At 43.9% G+C, this 21,657-nt stretch overlaps 1 protein-coding gene across 6 annotated transcripts in view; it reads right to left on the bottom strand.

Moving 5' to 3' along the window:
• Positions 1 to 21,657, bottom strand: part of SULF1 (sulfatase 1) — a 177,906-nt gene that overhangs the window by 69,666 nt on the left and 86,583 nt on the right. For all 6 annotated transcript variants that reach the window (XM_042923558.1, XM_042923557.1, XM_042923560.1 and 3 more), the window contains 3 exons: positions 14,062 to 14,134; positions 13,537 to 13,768; positions 1,190 to 1,429 (listed from right to left, as the gene is read on the bottom strand). In XM_042923558.1, the coding sequence (XP_042779492.1) occupies positions 1,190 to 1,429; positions 13,537 to 13,708 (412 nt within the window). In that variant the 5' untranslated portion in view covers positions 13,709 to 13,768; positions 14,062 to 14,134. The remainder of the gene's footprint in view (positions 1 to 1,189; positions 1,430 to 13,536; positions 13,769 to 14,061; positions 14,135 to 21,657) is intronic.

Genomic DNA, 21,657 nt, shown 5'->3' with positions numbered 1-21,657 from the left:
AGGCTGTAGACCCTCAAACCATTTCCAACAAACTTTAATGATGACATCTTTAATCCTTCTAAGTTTTGGTGGTTCTGAAAAAAACTATTTGTGCACTGCAGCTCTTCTATAAACACCTTTGTTGCCTTTCATGAAGAAATGTTCAGAAAACCCCTAAGAGAACATCGGAATGCTGGGATAATAAAGGCTTTGGGGGCTAACGTTACCACAGTCTTTCTTACAAAGATTGAATGACGTTTATGACTTCTCTTTTTTTAAAAAATTTTTTTAGTGTTTATTTCAGAGAGAGACAGAGTGCGAGTGGGACAGGGGCAGAGAGAGAGGGAGACACAGAATCGGAAGCAGTCTCCAGGCTCTGAGCTCTCAGCACAGAGCCCGACACAGGGCTCGAACTCACAGACCGTGAGATCATGACCTGAGCCGAAGTCAGATGCTTAACTGACTGAGCCACCCAGGCGCCCCTGTGACTTTTCTTGAAAGAGGTCTCCAATTTTCAAAAGAGCAATTAACCAGAAACCTCTTCTTGCCCTATGTAGGTTAAACAATGACAGCAGGTGTAGCGATTGGGAGGCCTTCCTTTCCTGGAAGACGGGGGTGAACATGTGAGACCTACAAATAACCACAGCCTAAGCTAAAGAAACTCCAACTTCTATTAGTTATGAATGAATAAACAGATGAATCAACAAGGCACACCTCATTGGCTTATTCATTCAGTTATTTACTAATTCAAAAAATAATTTTTGATTATCTAGTGGGTCCCAGGTCTTGGAGTGGATGCTAAGCAGTTTCAAACATTTGATGATTTCTCACTGAAACAATCTGCAGGAATTTACCAACACCTAAGACAAGCCTCAGGCTTGATCCCAAGCAGGCAAATGATCCCAAGCAGGCAAATGGGGCGAATACTCTTCTGTTGCAGATCCTCTTAGAAAATTCTGATCGTTGGGTGCTCTGATGAATATAACACTTTTGTAACGTACCCACTGAGAATCACTCTTTTTTCTAAGGGATCGCTCATTGGTACACTTTTCAGAGTAAAAAAGAAGGGGATGGGGAGGACACTGATGCAGAAGAGAAGAGTCTACCCTACTTCTGCTTATTGGAACTTCATCTATTTCATTACACCATGCATTTACCTGTATCTCAGATACACCGCCAGAAGTTCATTGGCTAGAAAGTCCACCTTTACCTGTTCTGTAGCCAGTGTTGTTAAGATACACAGCAAAAGTCCGAGGTTCATGCATCGCCTGCCAGGACGGCGAAGAGCAGTTCTCATTGTTGGTGTAGACATTGTGGTTGTGCACATACTTTCCGGTGAGCATGGAGGACCGGGAGGGGCAGCACATGGGGGTAGTCACAAAAGCGTTGGTGAAGGTGGCCCCCCCATGCTCCATAATCTTTCTTGTTTTGTTCATGACTTGCAGGGACCCTGGAAAGGACAATTTCAACGTTGTTTAGCAGCCTGTGCCACACGAACACCCATTTATGCCGTGTTACTCAGTGACCCTGTTCCCCTGATTTATTAATTTCCCTCCATTGGCTTGAAGGGCTCTATAATTTGACAGTTCCCATTTCCGGAACAAAATTAAGCATTTGGGATCCTATCATCTCAAGCATTTTGCAGAATAATAAACACAATTCAGCTTCTCCTCTCCTTACTCACAAAGAAAAAAATGCAGGCTAATCTGATAATTAAAGCTAGAATTTTAGATATGGAGCAAATTCAAAGGCCAGCAGCCTTTTGAAGATTACCAGAGAACAATAGCCTGTTACACAGAACATCAAAACCCCAGCCCACCACATATGCACAATGCTTGTGACATTGCAGAGGTTACTCGATATAGTGTTTCAATCATATGAAATTAAAGAGGACAGCCATTTTTCCCCCTATTAAGTAAAAGTCTCTCCAAAATGTCTGTATTTAATTTAAAAAATTTCTTCTTTGTAACTTGGTGTTCCCTAGCAAAGTCACCAAATACCTGCCAGTTTTTCTATCAGGATAGTACTACCAATTTACATCTTAACTTGTTTACATGTAATATCAAAAGACAGACTGCTTATGAAAGAGCTATGATTCTACTGCACTCAAAAGGATTTACTTAGAGTAAAATATTCCATTCTGACTGTGAAGGATGAAATTGTAACATAAGATTGCTGAGGAAGAAAAAAACTACTTCGATTACTCTACCCAGCCAAACACTGCCGCTGAAACACATCCAAATACTGCAGAAAAAAAAGCACAGGCTAGAATTCAATAGTCTTTTCAGGACTTGTCAAGAAATGCACTACAGAGCACTACAGCCAAGCCCATTGCATTTGAATCCTGGAGCCTCACATTTCCAACAGGTCCCACTTCTTCCAAAGAAAGGGAGAAAGTCTATGTCGTTTTCCAGCGAGGAAGGAAATCGTAATGCAAACCAGGCAAGCATTCAGAGCAGAAGAGAAGTGTGCAATGGTCCAAAAAGCCACAGTTAGCCTGATTTTTTTCACATATCAGCTCTTTCTGTTCACATGAAACATACGAAAACAGGAGGAAGGTTTCTAATTGGGTCTCATTAGAGCTCCCTAAAATAGGCTTCAGTTAGGAGGATTCCTGACTGCTTTTTCTCCCCTGGTTGTCTTCAGGGGATCAAGCAACCTCTTTGTAATCGGTGAATAACATGTAGTGAGTGCCCACTTCATGCTGAACATTCTATCAACCTCAGTACTCTGGGCTGGTCCCGTAAGTGTAGCGTTAACAAAAGAAATGGAAAATCCTCTGCTCCCTTGGTCTTCGGCAGTAAACTATCTGGACGAGAACCTACGTATAGAAATCACATTGGGGATATTTGCAAAGCAACGTAAGAGTGTGGCTATAGCAGTAGCAGTAAAATAAGGCTACAAGGGACTGAGGGGGATGTCTAATAAGAGTTCTGAAACAAGAAATGAGGACAAATGGAAGGAGAGCAGGAAGAAAAACGCAAGACGGGCGCAGCGTGTTAGTGGACAGGACGGTATGTGTGGGCTCGGGAGGTGGGGGGAGTAGACGGAGGAGTGCAGCACACTGATTCCCTAGAACGAAAAAGAATGGACACTTCTCTTCATGAAATGTGGGAGGCAGAGTTAGTGAATGGCTTTGAGGTTGGGCAGAGATATTTAGATTTGAAAGAATAGCCAAAATGAAGGCAGAACAGTTTCTTTGTCAAAGGCATGAATGACACGATAAGGAAAAAGTCTTTGAGGGTGTTGTTGTGGCAACGTGGTGATGGAGGTATGTGCACTGAAGAGGGAACAGGCCGCTCTATCGACGTCACGGCCAAGGGATCGCTGAGGCTGTCAGGCCATGAGATGATAAGCACCTGAACTGGATGGTGCCTCTAAAACGGAGCATCTAAGAAGCAGATCCCAGAGACACCATAATGCATCAGAAGGCGATGAGTTGACTATACGGCAACATCTTCGGCACAGGAAGAAAACTGGAGAAGTAATGGTTCGCTGTTGCTCAAGAAGTAACTAAAAAGATGAGACGCCTGGGAGGCTCAGTCAGTTAAGGGTCTGACTCTTGATCTCGGCTCAGGTCATGACCTCATGGTTCGTGAGTTCAAGCCCCGCCTTGGGCTCTGTGCTGACAGTGCAGAGCCTGCTTGGGATTCTCTCTCTCCCTCTTTCTCTGCCCCTCCCCAGTGTGGTCGTGCTCTCTCTCTCTCTCTCCCTCCCTCTCTCAAAATGAATTTAACAAAGAAGTAACTAAAAAGATATATGCCCTGTAGAAGATCAAGGAAGTCCATTTTAGAAATGTGGTTTATATTTTTTGATCATATGGGGGAAGCACCCTGGACAGGGAAAGAACTAGACGGATACAGACATGGGGAGTGGGGAGAGTGAAGGGTAGACGCCCAAGTCTACTCATTTGTTCCTCTCTCCTCTTTACATCTCTGCAGTGCTTACTTCATGTAGTATCTTGAATTTGGGGAAAACTCAGCAAACACTATTGATGGATTTTCATTGCCAAATAAATACTCTCTTTATTTCACAGAATGGGGTACCCGTTTCCTTTATGAGTCTTAGCACATTAACAAAAAAAAAAGTACTGGGAACCCTCCTCCAAGGTCCTGAATCTCCTGCAATCTCCTGTTTTCAGACTCATTCAGACTGCTGATATGGGACGGCAGTGGGAAATCTGATCTAAGGTCAAATAACAGGAAAAGGGGAGCTAAAACTTAGTCCAATTCATAACTTGGATTTGCCCCCACCAGGACTCCTCTGCCATTCTAAATGTCACTCTTTTAATTAACTAAGCTGATTATGTCGAGGTCCTAAATAATTCGTCCAGATTCCAACCAGGTCCCACATCAAAGGGACTGATGAGGACCTTTGGTCCCCTCGGTCACCATGACCACTGTAGCCCCACCATTAGGATTCCTGAAAGTGGGTATCTGGCCTGAGGTTTCTCAGTGAAGAGAAGATTCTGAGACAGTGTTTCTCCAACTTTAAAAATCACCCGGAGAGCACGTCAAATCGGAATCCTGGGCCCGCCCTGAGGTGCTGATTGAAGAAGACTTGGGGAAACACCAGAGAATTTGTACTTGTAACAAGCTCCCTAGTGAAGCTGCTTCACTTCACTTGCACTTGGGCCACACTCGCACTCGAGTGTCTGGCTGGACACAGAACCTGGGAAGCCTGGAGCTGCGAGAGACTTTCGTGGGTGCCTCTAAGTGGCTCAGCCCAGTCCCGAGGTGCAAGACACTGCAGACAGGAATGGGAAACATCGATGTCATGCTTAACTCTCAGCCGGATTCCCTTCGGAGCACTTCACACACATCAATCAGTTCATTTAATCTTGACGATAAGCCTTCACAGCAGGTGTTATTACTTATTACTCGTATATAAAAACCACAGATGATAAGACTGAGGGGCCGAAGGGTTAAATAGCATTCTGAGGGCCACACAAACCCTAGGTTAGCAGAGCCTAGACGCGAATGCAGGCAATCTGCTCCAGAGACCGTGCTCAAGAGCCCCTAGATCTCAGCTGAGTACTGGCCGTGACACTGACGTTTTCAAGACTGAGAAACAGAAAAGAAAAGCTGTCTGCTCGCAGTCAAGATACGTCTCACTTTCCGCAGTCTTGTATTTTGCTTCACCTGGCCTCTTAGAGGCGATGCTGACAGGCACTGCTGCCTGCCTCCCGCCAGCCCCCTCCCCGAGGGCTGAAGTGACCTCAGTGGCCCAGGCCAAGGTGAAGGGGGAGTGGGCTGTGGATGCATCGTAGCTGACATCCACGCCGGTGCTAAATGCAGCCTCTGATCTCGGTGGGTTCTGTGCAGATGACAGGCACGGGGATCCCACCCCTTCACTCTGACTTTGTTTGTACCAGTAAGGAAAGCATGAAGCGCCTTCTTGGCACGGCTGCGTGTCGATTAAGGTCGGTCGGTCGGTCACACCGATTTGCACCGCATGCATCACCGTCGTGATGGTGATGACACTACTGGTTTCTCATCGGGACGCTCTCTCTCCCTGAAGCTATTCTGTAATAAAACTCATAACTATGCACTTACAGCTGTTGAGATTAATGAATGGGACAATGTCCTGTCCTGTTGTTGGAAGGACTCACTTTTGTATGTTATAAATTTTTACTTATTTATTTTGAGAGAGAGAAAGAGAGAGAGAGAGAAACCAGGAGAGGAGCAGAGACAGAGAGACAGAGGATTTGAAGAGGGGTCTGCGCGGACAGCACAGAGCCCCATGTGGGGCTCGAACCTGTATGCCACGAGATCATGACCTGAGCTGAAGGCAGCCACTTAACTGAATGAGCCACCCAGGTGCCCTGGAAGGGCTCAGTTTTGTTTTTAAGCTGCAGCTCCTCACCTCTCTGAGTTTCAGGTCTTTGGGGTCGAAAATGCAAATTGTGCTGATTCTCAGTTATTAGAACAATTATTTCATAGGCATGACACGAAGCTTACGGCTGAAGACTCATAACAAGATTCACAAGGCAGTGCTTAGGAGGCTAAGAATGAGACGAGAAAGAGCCCTGGACTTGAACTTATGGGAAAACATCTGGATTTTGCCATAGATCAGCTTGAGCAAGTCTTTTACTCTCTTCTGGGGTGAATGTCTCATCTGTAAAATGGGGCTAAGAATAGTTCCCCAGCTGGATCACAGGGTTGTTGAGGAGCAAATGGCATGATGCTGTTACAGTGCCTCTTGCATGGAGTGTTGTCAGATGGGCTGGGATTTCACTGTGTGCTCACCTCAACCCGCCACATTAATTTTCTCCTGTCGTTTTCATGCCCTTCTCTTTTCTGTAATTTACATCTGAATTCCAAAAGGGGGATAAAAGTAGACAGGTTGCCGTAGACTGAATATTTGTATCCCCCACAAAATGTGTGTGTTGAACCCAACGTCCAAGGCAATGGGGTTAGGAGGAGGGGTCTTTGGGAGGGGATTAGATCATGAAGGTGGGGCCCTCATGAGTGGGATTAATGCCCTTATATAAGAGGCCCCACGGGGCTCCCTTGCCCCTTCTGCCGTGTGAGAACACATAATGAGACAGCCATCTGTGAGCTAGGAAGCAGGCTTGCACCAGACATTGAATCTGCTAGTGCCTTGACCTTGGACTTCCCAGCCTCCAGAACTGTGAGATATAAATGTCTGGTGTTTATAAGCCACCAAGTCATGTAGTCTATGGTGTTTTGCTATAGACTGTTCAGGAGTAAGACAGAAGTCAACTATCATTTCTATGTTTTAAGACTTAAAATGTTAATGATGGCTTATAGTTAAAAATCTGAATTCTCTCCTACTCCACGTATACTGCTCCCCTACCTCCCCTTAAGCAAGAAGCCTGACTTCATTTTCATTTAAAATTGTCCGTGGGGGAGCCTGGGTGGCTCGATCGGTTAAACCTCTTAAAATCGACTCTTGATTGTGGCTCAGGTCATGATCTCGCAGCTCGTGGGATCGAGCCCTGAGTTGGGCTCTGCACTGACAGCACGGAGCCTGGTTGGGATTCTCTCTCTCCTTCTCTCTGCCCCTCCCCCATGTGCTCTCTTTCTCTCTCAAAAATAACAAGTAAAATAAACATTAAAAAATAAAAATAGGGGCACCTGGGTGGCTCAGTCAGTTAAGCGGCCGACTTCGGCTCAGGTCATGATCTCGCGGTCCGTGAGATCGAGCCCCACTTCGGGCTCTGTGTTGACAGCTCAGAGCCTGGAGCCTGTTTTGGATTCTGTGTCTCCCTCTCTCTGACCCTCCCCCGTTCATGCTCTGTAGAGACAGAGCATGTCTCTGTCTCAAAAATAAATAAACGTTAAAAAAAAATTAAAAAAAATAAATAAAATCGTCCTTGGAGGTGGAAGCCTGACAAGGATGCTACAAAGTGACTGTAATCAGATCCAGTAGCCTAAAATGTTGCCTTAATTTAAAAAAGTACACTAGTCAGGTAAAACACATCTGTGGGCTAGCTCTGGATTATAGATCCCATTTGTGACCTCTGATTTAAAGAAATGAAATATCGGGCACCTGGATGCCTCAGTCCATTAAGCATCCGACTTTGGCTCAGGTCATGATCTTGTGGTTCGTGAGTTCAAGCCCCGCGTTGGTCTCTGCACTGGTGGTGTGGAGCCTGCTTGGGATTCTCTCTCTCTCTCTCTCTGTCTCTCTGTCTCTCTCCCTCTCTCTTTCTGACCCTTTCCCATTTGCATGTGCGCAGGCATTCTTTCCCTCTCTCTCTCAAGATAAAGAAATAAACTTAAAAAAGAAAAAAGAAACAAAGTATTTCCATGTATTATGGTTTCCTAATTCCACGCATGATGGAAAAGAAGCACTGGGTCAGCATTACCGAGATGTTAGCCTCTGCCCAATTTCCTAAGAATTTAACAAATGCCACATTGAGTCAGATCAGCTCAACATTTTATTCCTCAGAGAGGCACCCAGGGACCCTTTTGGAAAGATGTAGAGCTTAATTTCTTTGACTCTAGTTTCAGAAATTTAGGGGAGTTCCGCAAGCATTTTTGATTTTGTTCTTTTTGATTTATATAATATCTTAACTGCAGGAAAATACTGGAACTTTTAGCTTTAGTATTTTTAGATGTTCAGCTTTTGAATTTAAGCTTTTAAAAAAGTTTAATATTTGATGATAGCTGCTTCAGATGTATTTTTCAAATTTTAAAAGAAAATGTGGATATAACTGGTATTATTGATATTACTTCTCCGTCTCCCTCAAACTTCATGTTGATCGTGTCCATGTGTGTTTTTCTCGCTTAAAAAAAGGCCTAAATCTTCCACCCGTTAACATAGTCCAAAAATCTGAACTGTTTATAGGTATAGATACAACCTAAGCTACTTCTTAAGTTGGGCAAAAAGTAAAACCAGAAGCAAGGGGACCATTGGTTAAGTAATTTCATCTTTCCACAGATTAATTTTCTCCCGGGATAATGATCTACCCACCCAATTTGGGTGGGATGAACACAAACACAATAATGAGACTGAGTGTTCTTTGGAAAAAGATACCATGCAAGGTTCTAGCACTTTTATTAATAAATTCCTTATGTGTCTTCCTCCCTTCACAGAGTACTAGTTTATTTTATTTGTCCTTGGACAAAGTTGAGGGAGTGGCCCCCGTTCCCATTGAATAAAAGCTTTCCTTCTGAGCTTGATTTCATAAACTCTGATTACAACCCTTCTCAGACTTTGTCTTTCCAAACAAAGAGGTAGAATAGCTTTATTCTCTCCCCTAAAGAAAGGCATTCTATTATAATTTTTGTAATTGTTTTTCTAATAAGTCTGTTGTATCTTTCTGGAGGTACAGTAGCCAAAAGTGCCTGCAGTATTACAGGTGCAAATAATTTTGCTATTCTTTTTAAGCATTTGGCAAGCATAGTTACATGTACGTGAAAAAACAAAATCAAACCCAACTGTATCAAAACCACAATGCGATACCACCTCATACCCATTAGGATGAGTATTACTAAAAAACAAAAATCAAAAAACAAAAACCAAAAAACCAAGAGCACAAATGTTGTCAAGAACGTGGAGAAATTGGAGCCCTTGCACGCTGTTGGTAGGAATGTAAAATGGTGACACTGTTATGGAAAACACTATGGAAGGCTTTTTAAAAATTCAAAATAGAATTATCAAGAGATCCAGCAACTCCATTTCTGGGTATTTATCCCAAAGAATTGAAAGCAGGGTCTTAAAGAGGTATGTATACACCTATGTTCATAGAAGCATTATTTGCAATAGTCAAAAAGTGGAAGCAACCCAAATTTCTATCAACAGATGAATAGGGACACAAATGTGGCATATACACACAATGGAATATTATTTGACCTTCACAGGGAAGGAAATTCTGATACATGGATGTGCCTCGTGGAAGGATAATAGACTAAGTGAAACAAATCGGTCCCAAAAAGACAAATATTTTTCCTTTATCATAAGTGGTATAATTCCACTTATATAAAGTACCTAGAATAGCCCAATTTGTAGAGACAGTAGAATGGCGGTTGCCAGGGGCTGGGGGTGGGGAGAGTTATTGTTTAATGGGTACAAAGTTTTAATTTTGTAAGATGAAGACTTCTGAAGAATGGTTGCATAGCCATGTGAATGTACTTAACACGACTGACCTGCACACTTAAAAATGGTTAAGATAGTAAAAATAAACCAATAAAAACAACAACTAAAGTCTAGAGCAGTTAGGCTCCAGAAGGATTATGAGAACATTACAAAAGCCCGGGCAAAAGTCTCCATTAGGTAGTGTCCACCACCAAGGGCACAACTGTTTGGCAGAGAAAGGAGGTCTTTTCTTCCTTCCTTCCTTCCTTCCTTTCTTCCTTCTTCTCTCTCTCTCTTTCTTTCAATGTTTTATTTATTTTTGAAAGAGAGAGAGCATGAACAGGGGACTGGCAGAGAGAGACGGAAACAGAGGAACTGAAGAAGGCCCTGAGCTGACAGCAGAGAGCCCAACGTGGATCTGGAACTCACGGACCACGAGTTCATGACCCAAGCAGAAGTCAGACATTCAACTGTCACCCAGGCACCCCTCTTTTTTTTTTTTAATGTTTATTCATCTTTGAGAGAGAGAGAGAGAGAGAGAGAGAGAGAGAGCAGGGGAGGGGCAAAGAGAGAGGGAGACACAGAATCTGAAGCAGGCTGTAGGAATTGAGCTGTCAGCACAGAGCCCAATGCAGGGCTCAGACTCACAAACCACGAGATCGTGACCCGAGCCGAAGTCAGATGCTCAGCCAACTGAGCCACCCAAAAGGAGGTGTCCTTTTGGTGTCCCAAAAGGAGGTCCTTTTTAGTCTTTACCCCACGGGTCACTGTGGTTCATATCATTTTCTGCCAATGAAGTAATAAGACCCATCTTATGCTTCTGTTACGTCTCTTTCAGAACCTAGAACAGTACTATGCATTTATAGTTTGCTTTTAGAAAGGGCTTGAAACATTTGTTGAAGGACTGATGGGAGGCATCACAGTTAGATGCATAGCTGTGGAGACCTGGACCTAACACAGGTCCCAGTTTCACCATTTACCAGTTCGTCACAGCCCACATGACTACTGTCAGCCTCATTTTACTTACGCATTAATTGAAGAGAGTAACTACTTCATAGAGTTATTGTGAAAATTGAATGAATGAATGCTTGGCATCACACCTGGCTAGAAAATCAAGGAAGGAGGTAGAGAAAAATATACAGGAAACAACTGGGTTGATTAAGCCTGGTCTATGAGTTGTATCCATTATACCTACATGCTTCCAATAGAAGCCAGTACTTGGTAATTGCTCAATAAATATTTGCTCAATGAATTAAGAAACTATAGGATGAAACTAAAGGGTGAAATTTTGAACTCTGTTAAAAATAAATGTGCCAAATAATTCCTTAATTTATTTTATTTCATGTTTTCAATCTTTATTTGTTTTTGAGAGAGAGAGACAGAGTGTGAGCAGGGGAGGAGCAGAGAGAGAGAGAGGGAGACACAGAATCCGAAGCAGGCTTCAGGATCTGAGCTGTCAGCACAGAGTCTGATGTGGGGCTCAAACTCATGAACCGTGAGATCATGACCTGAGCTGAAGTCAGAAGCTCAACCTACTAAGCCACCCAGGCGCCCCTTCCTTAATTTATTTTCAAGACAAGGAAGGGCACCTGGGTGGCTCAGTCAGTTAAGCATCCAATTCTTGATTTCAGCTCAGGTCTTGATTTCAGGGTTGTGAGTTCAAGTTCTGTACTGAGCTCTGTGCCCAGCATGCAGCCTACTTAAAAGTATATATATAAAGACAAGGACTATATGCTGAAGAGATAGATTATGACAGATACCCATATTAGCTTTTTCAGGCCCTTGTAGGTTAATTTTGAATTTATTTAGCACCCATTATATTCCCAGCATGGTCCCAGTATCTGAAATACAACATAAACAAAGCACTACCTTCCTTTCTTGTTGCTCTCAGGCCAGTGGAAGAAACAGGTATGGAAGCACATGATGGATTAGGGGCCATGCTGGAGGCATGTCCAAGGCTGTACAAAGGAAAGTGCCATCTACCCTGATGGAAGGGAGAATGGTTTTGGTGAAGAAAGATCTCTGAGGGCAAGGCATCTGAAACTGGGTCATGAAGAGTAGGTAGGGCTTCCTCGGGGGGAGAGAGGGGGAAAGACAGAGGAGACAAGATGTGCAAAGGCATGAAATATAAGTGAGGGAGATGAAACCACCAGATGCCTTAGGGGGAAGTGCGAGTTATTTCCATGAAGCACAGAGCAAAAGGGAATAGCCCGACAGAAACAGAAGATGGCTAGATGGCCCAGAGCTCATTGGCCTTCAGAGGAGAGTTGCTTAATGCTCATGCCAAAGGGACACGATGGAGAATTTGAAGCAGAAAAGACTTGATTGGATACTTGTATGATAACTCGAGCCATGGAGTAAAGGATAGACAAGGGGCATCAAGACTCTGGGGGATAAGTGGGTCAGGTGACCAGTTAGGGAAGAACTAGGAGACAAGAGAACGGTCTGGAGATCGTGGCTGTAGTGAAAGGGAGAGATACAAGAGATGAGAAGGAAGGTGAATTCAAATGTGTTCACCTCAATTTACTTGCTCTATAGATTGGCGAAAACTTAAACCACCAGCCACAAACATGCTAAAGTCATACCTCCAAGACTTCACTTGGGCGTGTTGCCTGAAAACTGATACTCTTGTTTAAAAAGTGAAGGGAGAGACAGCAGACGCTGCAAATCAAAAATCATGACCCGCTGCTGGTTTTTAGCGTATGTGCTTCCAGCTAAAGCCAAGGGATTAACTCTGTTGGGATTCCACGATTCGGTTCAAACTGGAAATAAAAGTCCCATTCCATGGAGACCAAGTTCCAGCATGGAGGGTTTTATCCTCAGGAACCCTAGCCAGAGGAGCCCTGTAAGGAAGCCCTGCGTGCTCTGCAAGCCCGAAGCCTAAAAGATACTGGTGACGGTCTGGTTGGGTGTGATGGGTAAGCCCAGCTGAGCGATTCCTGAGAGCGAGGAATTTGGTTCCAGGAATGAAAATGAGTGCCGGTGACAACTTCTGAGGACAAGCTTTTGATCTCTTCTAGGGTACCCTGGAAGGTCAGACCTTGGAGGCCTGACCTTGGCCCTAGACTTACAGACAAGACCGTGGGGCTGGGCCATTACAGAAAGTGAGAGGGTAAGACACTGAATCAGATGGTGAAGGTAAGCTGGAACCACCAGAATTTGGCAGCCTTTCCAAGTGCTCTAGAATTAACCCAGGTTAGCTAATTCTTCAGAAAAGCATCATCTCTAAGGTGGCAGTAATGAATTATCACCAGAAGATATATACAACACCGTTACTTCCAACCATCTAACAATTATCACAGGCTGTGATAAATCATTCCCTTTAATAATAATAACTGTTAAAAGAGAGTAATAGTATCTATGCTCATGTACATTGCGTAGAATTACGGTCATAACTGGGGTGTCTGAGTGGCTCAGGCATTCAAGCACCCGACTTCAGCTCAGGTCACGATCTTGGAGTCCGGGGGTTTGAGCCCCACATCAGGCTCTGTGGTGATAGCTCCGAGCTCAGATTCTGTGTCTCCCTCTCTCTCTGCCCCTCCCCAGCTCGTGCTCTCTCTCTCTCTCTCTCTCTCTCTCTCTGTCTCTCTCAAAAATCAACAAACATCAAAAAACTTAAAAAAGAAAAGGAATTACAGCCATAAACTCATACTCTTGGAAACAATTCTGCCCAAATACTTAACAAACTTCTTGACCAAGAGCTTCCGAAGGTGCACAATCGAATCCTTGACTTATAGAGTAGCTGTGCTTTGCTCTTTTTCCTCCATCCCATTGCTTGAGGACCCTCCCCAGACTGTACCAAAAACCAAGGACCAGAAAAGTGATGTTGAAACAAAACCCAAACGCCTTACGGTCAACACAAGTTCGTTCTATAGACTTAGGTTGCTGGTTAAGACAGTCTAGTTAAAGCGCCAACCCCCCCAGTGTTCACTCCGTGTTTACTGAGCATGTGAAAGGTCAGCAAATGAGCTGAGCAAAGGAGACTAACAAGTGAAAAATCCAGCGTCTCACCCAGCTCCACGTCTTGGTCATCGGTGAGCACAAGAATAATGTTGGGTCGGATGTTTTTTCGTTCCTGCTGTATCCGTCCTCTGAACCTCTGGGATCTGACAGTCGAACAGAGGGTCCCCAGCAGTTCTGTGCCCAGGACCGCCAAAATCAGGGCACAGCAAGAATACTTCATTGTGTTTGGTCCAACGTCGCAAAACTGACAAAACGTCTCAGCCTCCTGGTTTCTGCAGGTCTGGGCAGTCAGGGAAAAAGGGAGAGGGAGAGATGAAAATGAAATCCAAACCCCAAACACAGTTGCAGAAAAAGGGCTACAACTAAGTGGGAACTGGCACATGAACCGGCACATGAGTCAGAAGCGGCAAACCCTCACAGGCTTTGGATAGTTTTTTAAGCACTTGATTATTTTGCAAATTCACTTTTGTCCTTTATTCTCATTCCAACTTTTTCCTATTTCAAAAGTCACTGCCAAAATATAATTTCCCACACAGAGCTCAAATGTAAAAGCCTTTTGACGAGAGCTAATACCTTGAAGTAGGTATCCTGGTTGAAGAATCAATTCCTATGCTCAGAGGTATCCAGACCATCTGCAGATGGGGTCCTAGAGGGCGAGAAAAAATACAAAGGAAATGTCAGTCAAGGATTTTGATACAGATTTTGGTCTGAAGTAGTTTCTTAAAGTAGCATATTATCTATGTTTATAAATATAAATGTCAATAATCTGTACTCCAAAAGGGAGAAACAGAAGAAAACAATATTCAGAACTGCTAACAAATGACTCAAAAAGTATCTTCATTTCATAATCGGCCCCATGAAACAATGACATAGGTATCGTCCCTACTCACACTCTTGATAGTACTTTAAATGTCCCCGGGAAACTCACGATGGACCAGAAAGAGCCACCAGTGCCTGTGAAACCCCAGTGCGTCTGGAGAGCCCTTGCTTCTGGGGAGCGGTTGGCATGAAGGGGTGTGGTGGGGGAGCGTCGACTCACCTGCGTAGATACTGAGTACTTATCAAGCAGAATAAAATGCAAAGCTGTCATTTGTCATCTGCATTATGTCACTCAGTACCCAGGAGAGTTCTTTCTGCTGACAAAGACTTCATAGTAAGTGACTGGGAGGGCAACCTTTCCCAGCCCCCGAGAAGCTCCTAACTGTCCTCCATCAATCACCAGGGGAAGGGGTGCTTCTTCCGGGCAAGGCTTGTCCCTCCGTCCAGCCTGTGTCCTTGGCACGCCGGCGCCTAAGGGGACAGAGCCCTCCTTGACTGTCAGCACCAGCCTCACTATTATCAAGACCTGTAACAGTGTCGCGAGCACGGAGGCTTTGCCGCGGCAGACCTAAACCTGCAAAGCTAAATGATTGATTGGCCCTGGAGCTGGAGGTTAGAGGCTACCCTTCATCATTAAAAATAAATAAATACATAAAATCTGGAGGGGGTGCTGCACAAGCTTTGCAAATCGGCCCAAGAGGAGACTTCGGAAAGAGTTGGAAGAAAGCCCCTTTCACTTTAGAGCACCAACCTGCTGAAAGCGTTTCTCTTGGACTTCTGATAGCAAAGGGCTCATTAAAATAATAATAAAAAAACCCCACAACTCTTTCTTTCGGATGTCATGAGGAAATGTCTGTATGGGAATTGAGGCTGCCCTAAAATTAATTAGATAGCAGCCTGCTTCATCAGCCACTCTGTCCCCACACACCTGAGGGTCTGTATTTTGAATCGCAACAATGAACTGGCATCAGATAAATAAGCATAAGAAATTAAGTGTGAGAGTTGCATAGCAGAAGGAAAGGGACCCCATCACTCATTTCCATGCCTTAAATTCTGGAGGGTGACATGGGGCAGTGGGAGAAGAAAGAAGAAAGACTGTGGACTGTTTACCCCCCACCACACACATTATTTTGTTTTACAAAAACACACACACCCCTATTATTTTAAACTTTATGAGCTGTTTTGTAAACAGTTCTAATGCTTTTCACTCTGCAGCCTGTAATTACTCTGAGAGAGAGAGAGAGAGAGAGAGAGAGAGAGAGAGAGAGGAAGAGAGGCACTATAAGAAACAGATTTTATAAGGTTTGGTGGTGTTTCTTTCTTTCTTTCTCTTTCTTTCTTTCTTTCTTTCTTTCTTTCTTTCTTTCTTTCTTTCTTCTTTCTTTCTTTCTTTCTTTCTTTCTTTCTTTCTTTCTTCTTTCTTAATAACTCAGGGTTATTTCAGTGATTGCTGAACACTGAGAGCCTGCAATTTTTCTGCACTGACTGTTTGGTTTCTGTGCATTTGTTTCAAATCATGAGAAAAGTGATACAAGCATGAAAGGCAGGCGAAGGAAAGAAAGAAGTCAAACAATGGCTGTCTCCAGCAGAGTAGCAGAGGCTAAACAGTTACATACAGAAATTTCTTCCAGGGTTGGTCTTTTAAGTAGCAAGAGTTTGCTCACCTCTCCAAGCCTGCAAGGGTGTGTGAAGAGAGAGTGAGCAAGGGTTTTTTGCATCCGTTCTAGTGTGAACCAGCCTCTGCTGACAGTAGTGACCCGGAAATTACACTCAGACTCACAGCGTCGGGCAAACAGTGGCCCTTGGAGTTGAAAGAATCGGCCACACATGAAACTGAAAATTCTGCACAATGATGCTGATAACATTCCCTGGAACCCAATCAACATTACTGGTTATTCTTTTCTTTATCTTATTTACTTTGCCCCTTCCTTTAGGAAAAAGAAAATTAGCCTTAATGGTCCCTTGAATAAACTGCATTCAACTACACCGAAAAGCATTTCCTAATAAAGGAAAAGGACAGCCAAGTAGATGCATGTTTTTTCGCCTACAAAGTGACCTTCCTTAGAGAGTTAAAGGTGCAGAAGGAGCCTACATTTCTTTTCTGCTGCCGTTTATTATTGATTCAGGAGGTGCATATGTAAACGCAGAGAAACTGAGTGGTGCAGAGAAACTGAGTGGTACAGAACACTGGACTTTCAGGCAGGTCTGACCCACAGCACATCATCTTTACACCATCTCCACACCATCTCCCTTCACAAAAACACAAAACACAGCACTCTGAAAAGCCTTTAAACAGACAATTCCTTATTCAAAAATGACCTTTTAAAACCTGTCATCTTCTCACTGCCAGGTTTCCATCTCCATAAGGAAAAGAAGTGAAGAAGAAGAAGAAGAAGAAGAAGAAGAAGAAGAAGAAGAAGGACGGGGAGAGGGAGGAAGGGGAGGAGGACGAGGGGAGAGGAGGAGGAGAAGGAGGAGGAGGAGGACGGGGAGGGGGAGGAAGGGGAGGAGGACGAGGGGAGAGGAGGAGGAGAAGGAGGAGGAGGGGGATGGGGAGGGGGAGGAAGGGGAGGAGGATGAGGGGGGAGGAAGAGGAGGAGGAGGAGGAGGAGGAGGAGAAGGAGGAGGAGGAGGGGGACAGGGAGGGGGAGGAAGGGGAGGAGGACGAGGGGGGAAGGAGGAGGAGGAGAAGAAGGAGGAGGAGGGGGAAGAGTAGGAAGGAGGAAGGAGAAAGGAGGAGGAGGAGAAGGAAGAAGGAAGGAGGTAGGAGGAGAAGGAGAAGAAGAAGAAGGAGGAGGAGGAGGAAGAGGAGGGGGATGGGGAGGGGGAGGAAAGGGAGGAGGATGAGGGGGAAGGAGGAGGAGGAGGAGGGGGATGGGGAGGGGGAGGAAAGGGAGGAGGATGAGGGGGAAGGAGAAGGAGGAGGAGGAGGAGGAGGAAGGAGGTAGGAGGAGAAGGAGAAGAAGAAGGAGGAGGAAGAGGGGGATGGGGAGGGGAGGAAGGGGAGGAGGACGAGGGGGGAGGAGGAGGAAGAAGGAGGAAGGAGGAAGGAGGTAGGAGGAGAAGGAGAAGAAGAAGGAGGAGGAGGAGGAGGGGGACAGGGAGGGGAAGGAAGGGGAGGAGGACGAGGGGGGGAGGAGGAGGAGAAGAAGAAGAAGGAGGAGGAGGAGGAGAAGAAGGAAAAGAAGAAGAAAACCCTGAGAGACAAATGCAGAGCTTGACAAAAGAGACAAGGATGCAATGTTTGAATTGGATACTTTGTAGCAGATGACAAGTGTCCTTAGAGACTAACAGTTTGTCCTGAGAAATAGCAGAAAGTGGGAGAAATGGAAAGTGAGCTCTAGGAATGGTGTTGTATTCATGAATCAGGACTAGAATACAAGTTGCCTTTTCTTCAAGTCCTAAACTGAAAACTCCAATGGTAGCTATGGACAATGGATGTGGAAAGTTTTTAGGACTTGAAGCCAAACTAGAAATGTGACAATAAAAGTTTCAAGTCACAGGGGAGCCTGGGTGGCTCAGTCGGTTAAGTGTCTGGCTTCAGCTTAGGTCATGATCCCACGGTCCATGGGTTCAAGCCCCGCGTCGGGCTCTGTGCTGACAGTTGGGAGCCTGGAGCCTGCTTCAGATTCTGTGTCTCGCTCTCTCTCTGCCCCTCCCCTGCTCACACTCTGTCTCTCTCTGTCTCTCAAAAATAAACGTTAAAAATAAAAGTTTCAAGTCACATATAAAGGGGGAAAAGGAAGCTGACCAGGGAGACTTCAAACCAACTGGATGGAAGTCTAGCTCACTTGTTCACTGAGCAACACCCACCCTAAATCAAGACCCTCGTTGCCTCAGCAGGTAGACCTGTCCTCACCAAGCTCCCCTGTCTGGGTGGTTGGTGCTGAGGGATGGCAACACACTGAAAGGCTCTGCTTTGTCTGTTGCAGTGGTTCTCAAGGTGTAACCAGGACTTTTGGGCGTCCCTGAGATCCTTTCTGGGTAGATTCCATGAGGTCAGCACGATATTTTTTTTTTTAATGAAATTTATTGTCAAACTGGTTTCCATACAACACCCAGTGCTCATCCCAACAGGTACCCTCCTCAATGCCCATCACCCGCTTTCCCCTCTCTCCCACCTCCCATCAACCCTCAGTTTATTCTCAGTGTTTAAGAGTCTCCCATGGTTTGCCTCCTTCCCTCTCTGTAACTCTTTTATTTTTCCCCCTTACCCTCCCCCATGGTCTTCTGTTGAGTTTCTCAGGATCCACACATGAGTGAAAACTATGATATCTATCTTTCTCTGTATGACTTATTTCACTTAGCATAACACTCTCCAGTTCCACCCACGTTGCTACAAATGGCCAGATTTCATTCTTTCTCATTGCCAAGTAGTATTCCATTGTGTATATAAACCACATCTTCTTTATCCATTCATCAGTTGATGGACATTTAGGCTCTTCCCATCATTTTGCTAGTGTTGAAAGCGCTGCTATAAACATTGGGGTACAAGTACCCCTATGCATCAGCACTCCTGTATCCCTTGGGCAAATTCCTAGCAGTGCTATTGCTGGGTCATAGGGTAGATCTATTTTACATTTTTTTGAGGACCTCCACACTGTCTTCCAGAGCAGCTGCACCAGTTTGCATTCCCACCAACGGTGCAAGAGGGTCCCCGTTTCCCCACATCCTGTCCAGCATCTATAGTCTCCTGATTTGTTCATTTTAGCCAATCTGACCGGCATGAGATGGTATGTCAGTGTGGTTTTGATTTGCATTTCCCTGATGAGTAGTGACATTGAACATCTTTTCATGTGTCTGTTGGGCATCTGGATGTCTTCTTTCAAAAAGTGTCTATTCATGTCTTCTGCCAATTTCTTCAGTGGATTATTTGTTTTTTGAGTGTGGAGTTTGGTGAGTTCTTTATAGATTTTGGATACTAGCCCTTTATCTGCTATGTCATTTGCAAACATCTTTTCCTATTCCGTCTATTGCCTTTTAGTTTTGTTGATTGTTTCCTTTGCAGTGCAGAAGCTTTTTATCTTGATGAGATCCTTTTTGGGGAGATTCCATGAGGTCAGCACTATTTTTTTTTTTTTTTTTGCCAGAGAGAAAGAGCTTGTGCGCGCGTGTGAGTGGGGGAGAAAGAGAGAGAATCCCAAGTAGGCTCTATGCTCAGTGTACAGCCTGACACAGGACTTGAGCCAATGACCCTGGGATCGTGACCTGAGCCAAAAGCAAGAGTTGGACACTCAACTGTCTGAGCCACCCACGCACCCCAAGGTCAACACTATTTTGATAAGAATACTGACACATTTCCTTTTTTCACTTTGTTGACATTTGCACTGATTGGGTGTAAGAGCACTGATGGGTAAGACTGCTTATGTCTGAATAAAGGGAACATCACATGCAGTTAAAACAAAAAAAGCCAGTCTCATTCAAGATGAAACAGTAAAATGATGAACTGTACTCAATCCTGAACCTCAAATGCACACCTTTTTCCCATTAATTTTGTTTTATGAGACAGGAGCTACATGCAAAGCCCTTTGTTGTCTATGGAGGCTGATAGTAGTGGAGGAACAGCACTTGTGTGGCTGAGTTGCAAACTAGAAACTGCCTTTTGCTCACGGAACTCTATTTTTACTTGAAAGAATTATTTGGACTTGGATATTTGGCAGGCATTTCTCACAGAATGAATGAAATGAGCCTGTCATTTCAAGGAAAGCAGCTGAGAGTATTTGTCCTACTTGTTGCCAATGATTGAAATGTAGCTTCCAAGCAAAAATCAGAATTTTGGAAAACTTGTATCTGCCACCATGAACTGGGCAGTTTCCCAATGTGTAAGACCTTTTGATGACATTGATGTTGATATTAACAAACATTATTTTTTTTGATACTGAAAAATGAGATGTGCCAACATTTAGCATTGGCATAATTCAGCGAACCAGTATTTCCCAAATGACCAAAGATAATGCTACAGAATCATACATGAGCAAAAAAATTTCAAAGTGGAAGATGACCGTTGGATTTTAATGTAACAGAGTGTGAAAGTGCATTGATAGGGTTTCAGATTACTTACGACAGCTAATCTTTAAGAAATCACCACCTGTCAAGTTTTGGCATAGTATCAAAGGAGATCTACAAGTGTCTGAAAAAGCTATTAAAATACTTCTCCTTTTCCAACTACTTATCCATGTGAAGCTGAATTTTATTACTATATTTGAACCAAAACAATATATTTCAACAGATTAAATGCAGAAGTAGATATAAGAATCCAGCTTTCTGCTATTCAGGTAAATGTGTGTAAAAATGTAAAACAGTGCCACTTTAGTCACCAATATGTTTTTGGTTTGGAAAATATAGTTGTTTTTCACAAGATATATCTTTTAACATATAATAGATATATTACTGTTATTCTCAAAAGAGTTTTAAAATATTTAAAAAATTTCTCAGTTTTAATTTCTACTTATCAATTGGTAATTAAAACACGAACAAAAAAGGGGCACCTGGGTGGCTCAGTACGTTAAGTGTCCAGCTCGGCTCAGGTCATGATTTCATGGTTTGTGGGTTTGAGCCCCGCATCAGGCTCTGTGCTGACAGCTCAGAGCCTGGAGCCTGCTTCACATTCTGTGTCTCCCTCTCTCTCTGTCCCTCCCCCACTCATATTCTGTCTCCTTCTGTCTAGCAGAAATGAATAAAAATGCAAAAAAAAAAAAAAATTAAAACATGCACAAAAGTTCTTGAGGGTCTTCAGTCAATTTTAATAATATAAAGGGATCCTGAGCCCAAAAGGTTTGAGAATTGCTGGCCTATCATATACCTGGCTCCACCGTGAAGCCCAGACTTTCACCTCTAACACTGTAGATCTGGCCCTATTCACAAACTTATTCACCTTTTTGTCCCTTAAAGCCCTGAAACTATCCTAAGTTCCAAATGCCTAGTATACATACAGGTTGTTGCTGAGTGATGACACCCTGTGTTTTGTTTGTTTTTTAATCTCAGGTAACACAGAGTCTTACAAATGAATGCCCACACATCTAAAGTATGTGAAAGACCAGATCGGAACAACCCACTCAGCACAGAGATAAACCTCTCAGGGATGGGGTAAAGGAATTATTTCTAGTACAAAGCAATGCCACCCCAGTTAGGAAAGAGAAAAAAAGGGATACCATAACCAATCAAAACAGCAGGAGAGACTAAGCCAGCATTATGCAATTATTCAAAGCTGAATTTAGCCAGAACATACTTAGTTTAATCCTAAGAGTGAAGCAAAATAAGGTTATACCAGCAAGAAGCTGGTATCCGCATCCCACCCCCTCCGCCCACAACCACTCTACATACATTTCTAAGGATGGGCTTAAATGGCCT

This window comes from Panthera leo, chromosome F2 (assembly GCF_018350215.1).
Source record: "Panthera leo isolate Ple1 chromosome F2, P.leo_Ple1_pat1.1, whole genome shotgun sequence".
Classification (NCBI taxonomy): Eukaryota; Metazoa; Chordata; class Mammalia; order Carnivora; family Felidae; genus Panthera; species Panthera leo.
The sequence above is the reverse complement of the archived record's forward strand: the minus strand, read 5'-3'. Positions and strand labels throughout refer to the sequence as shown.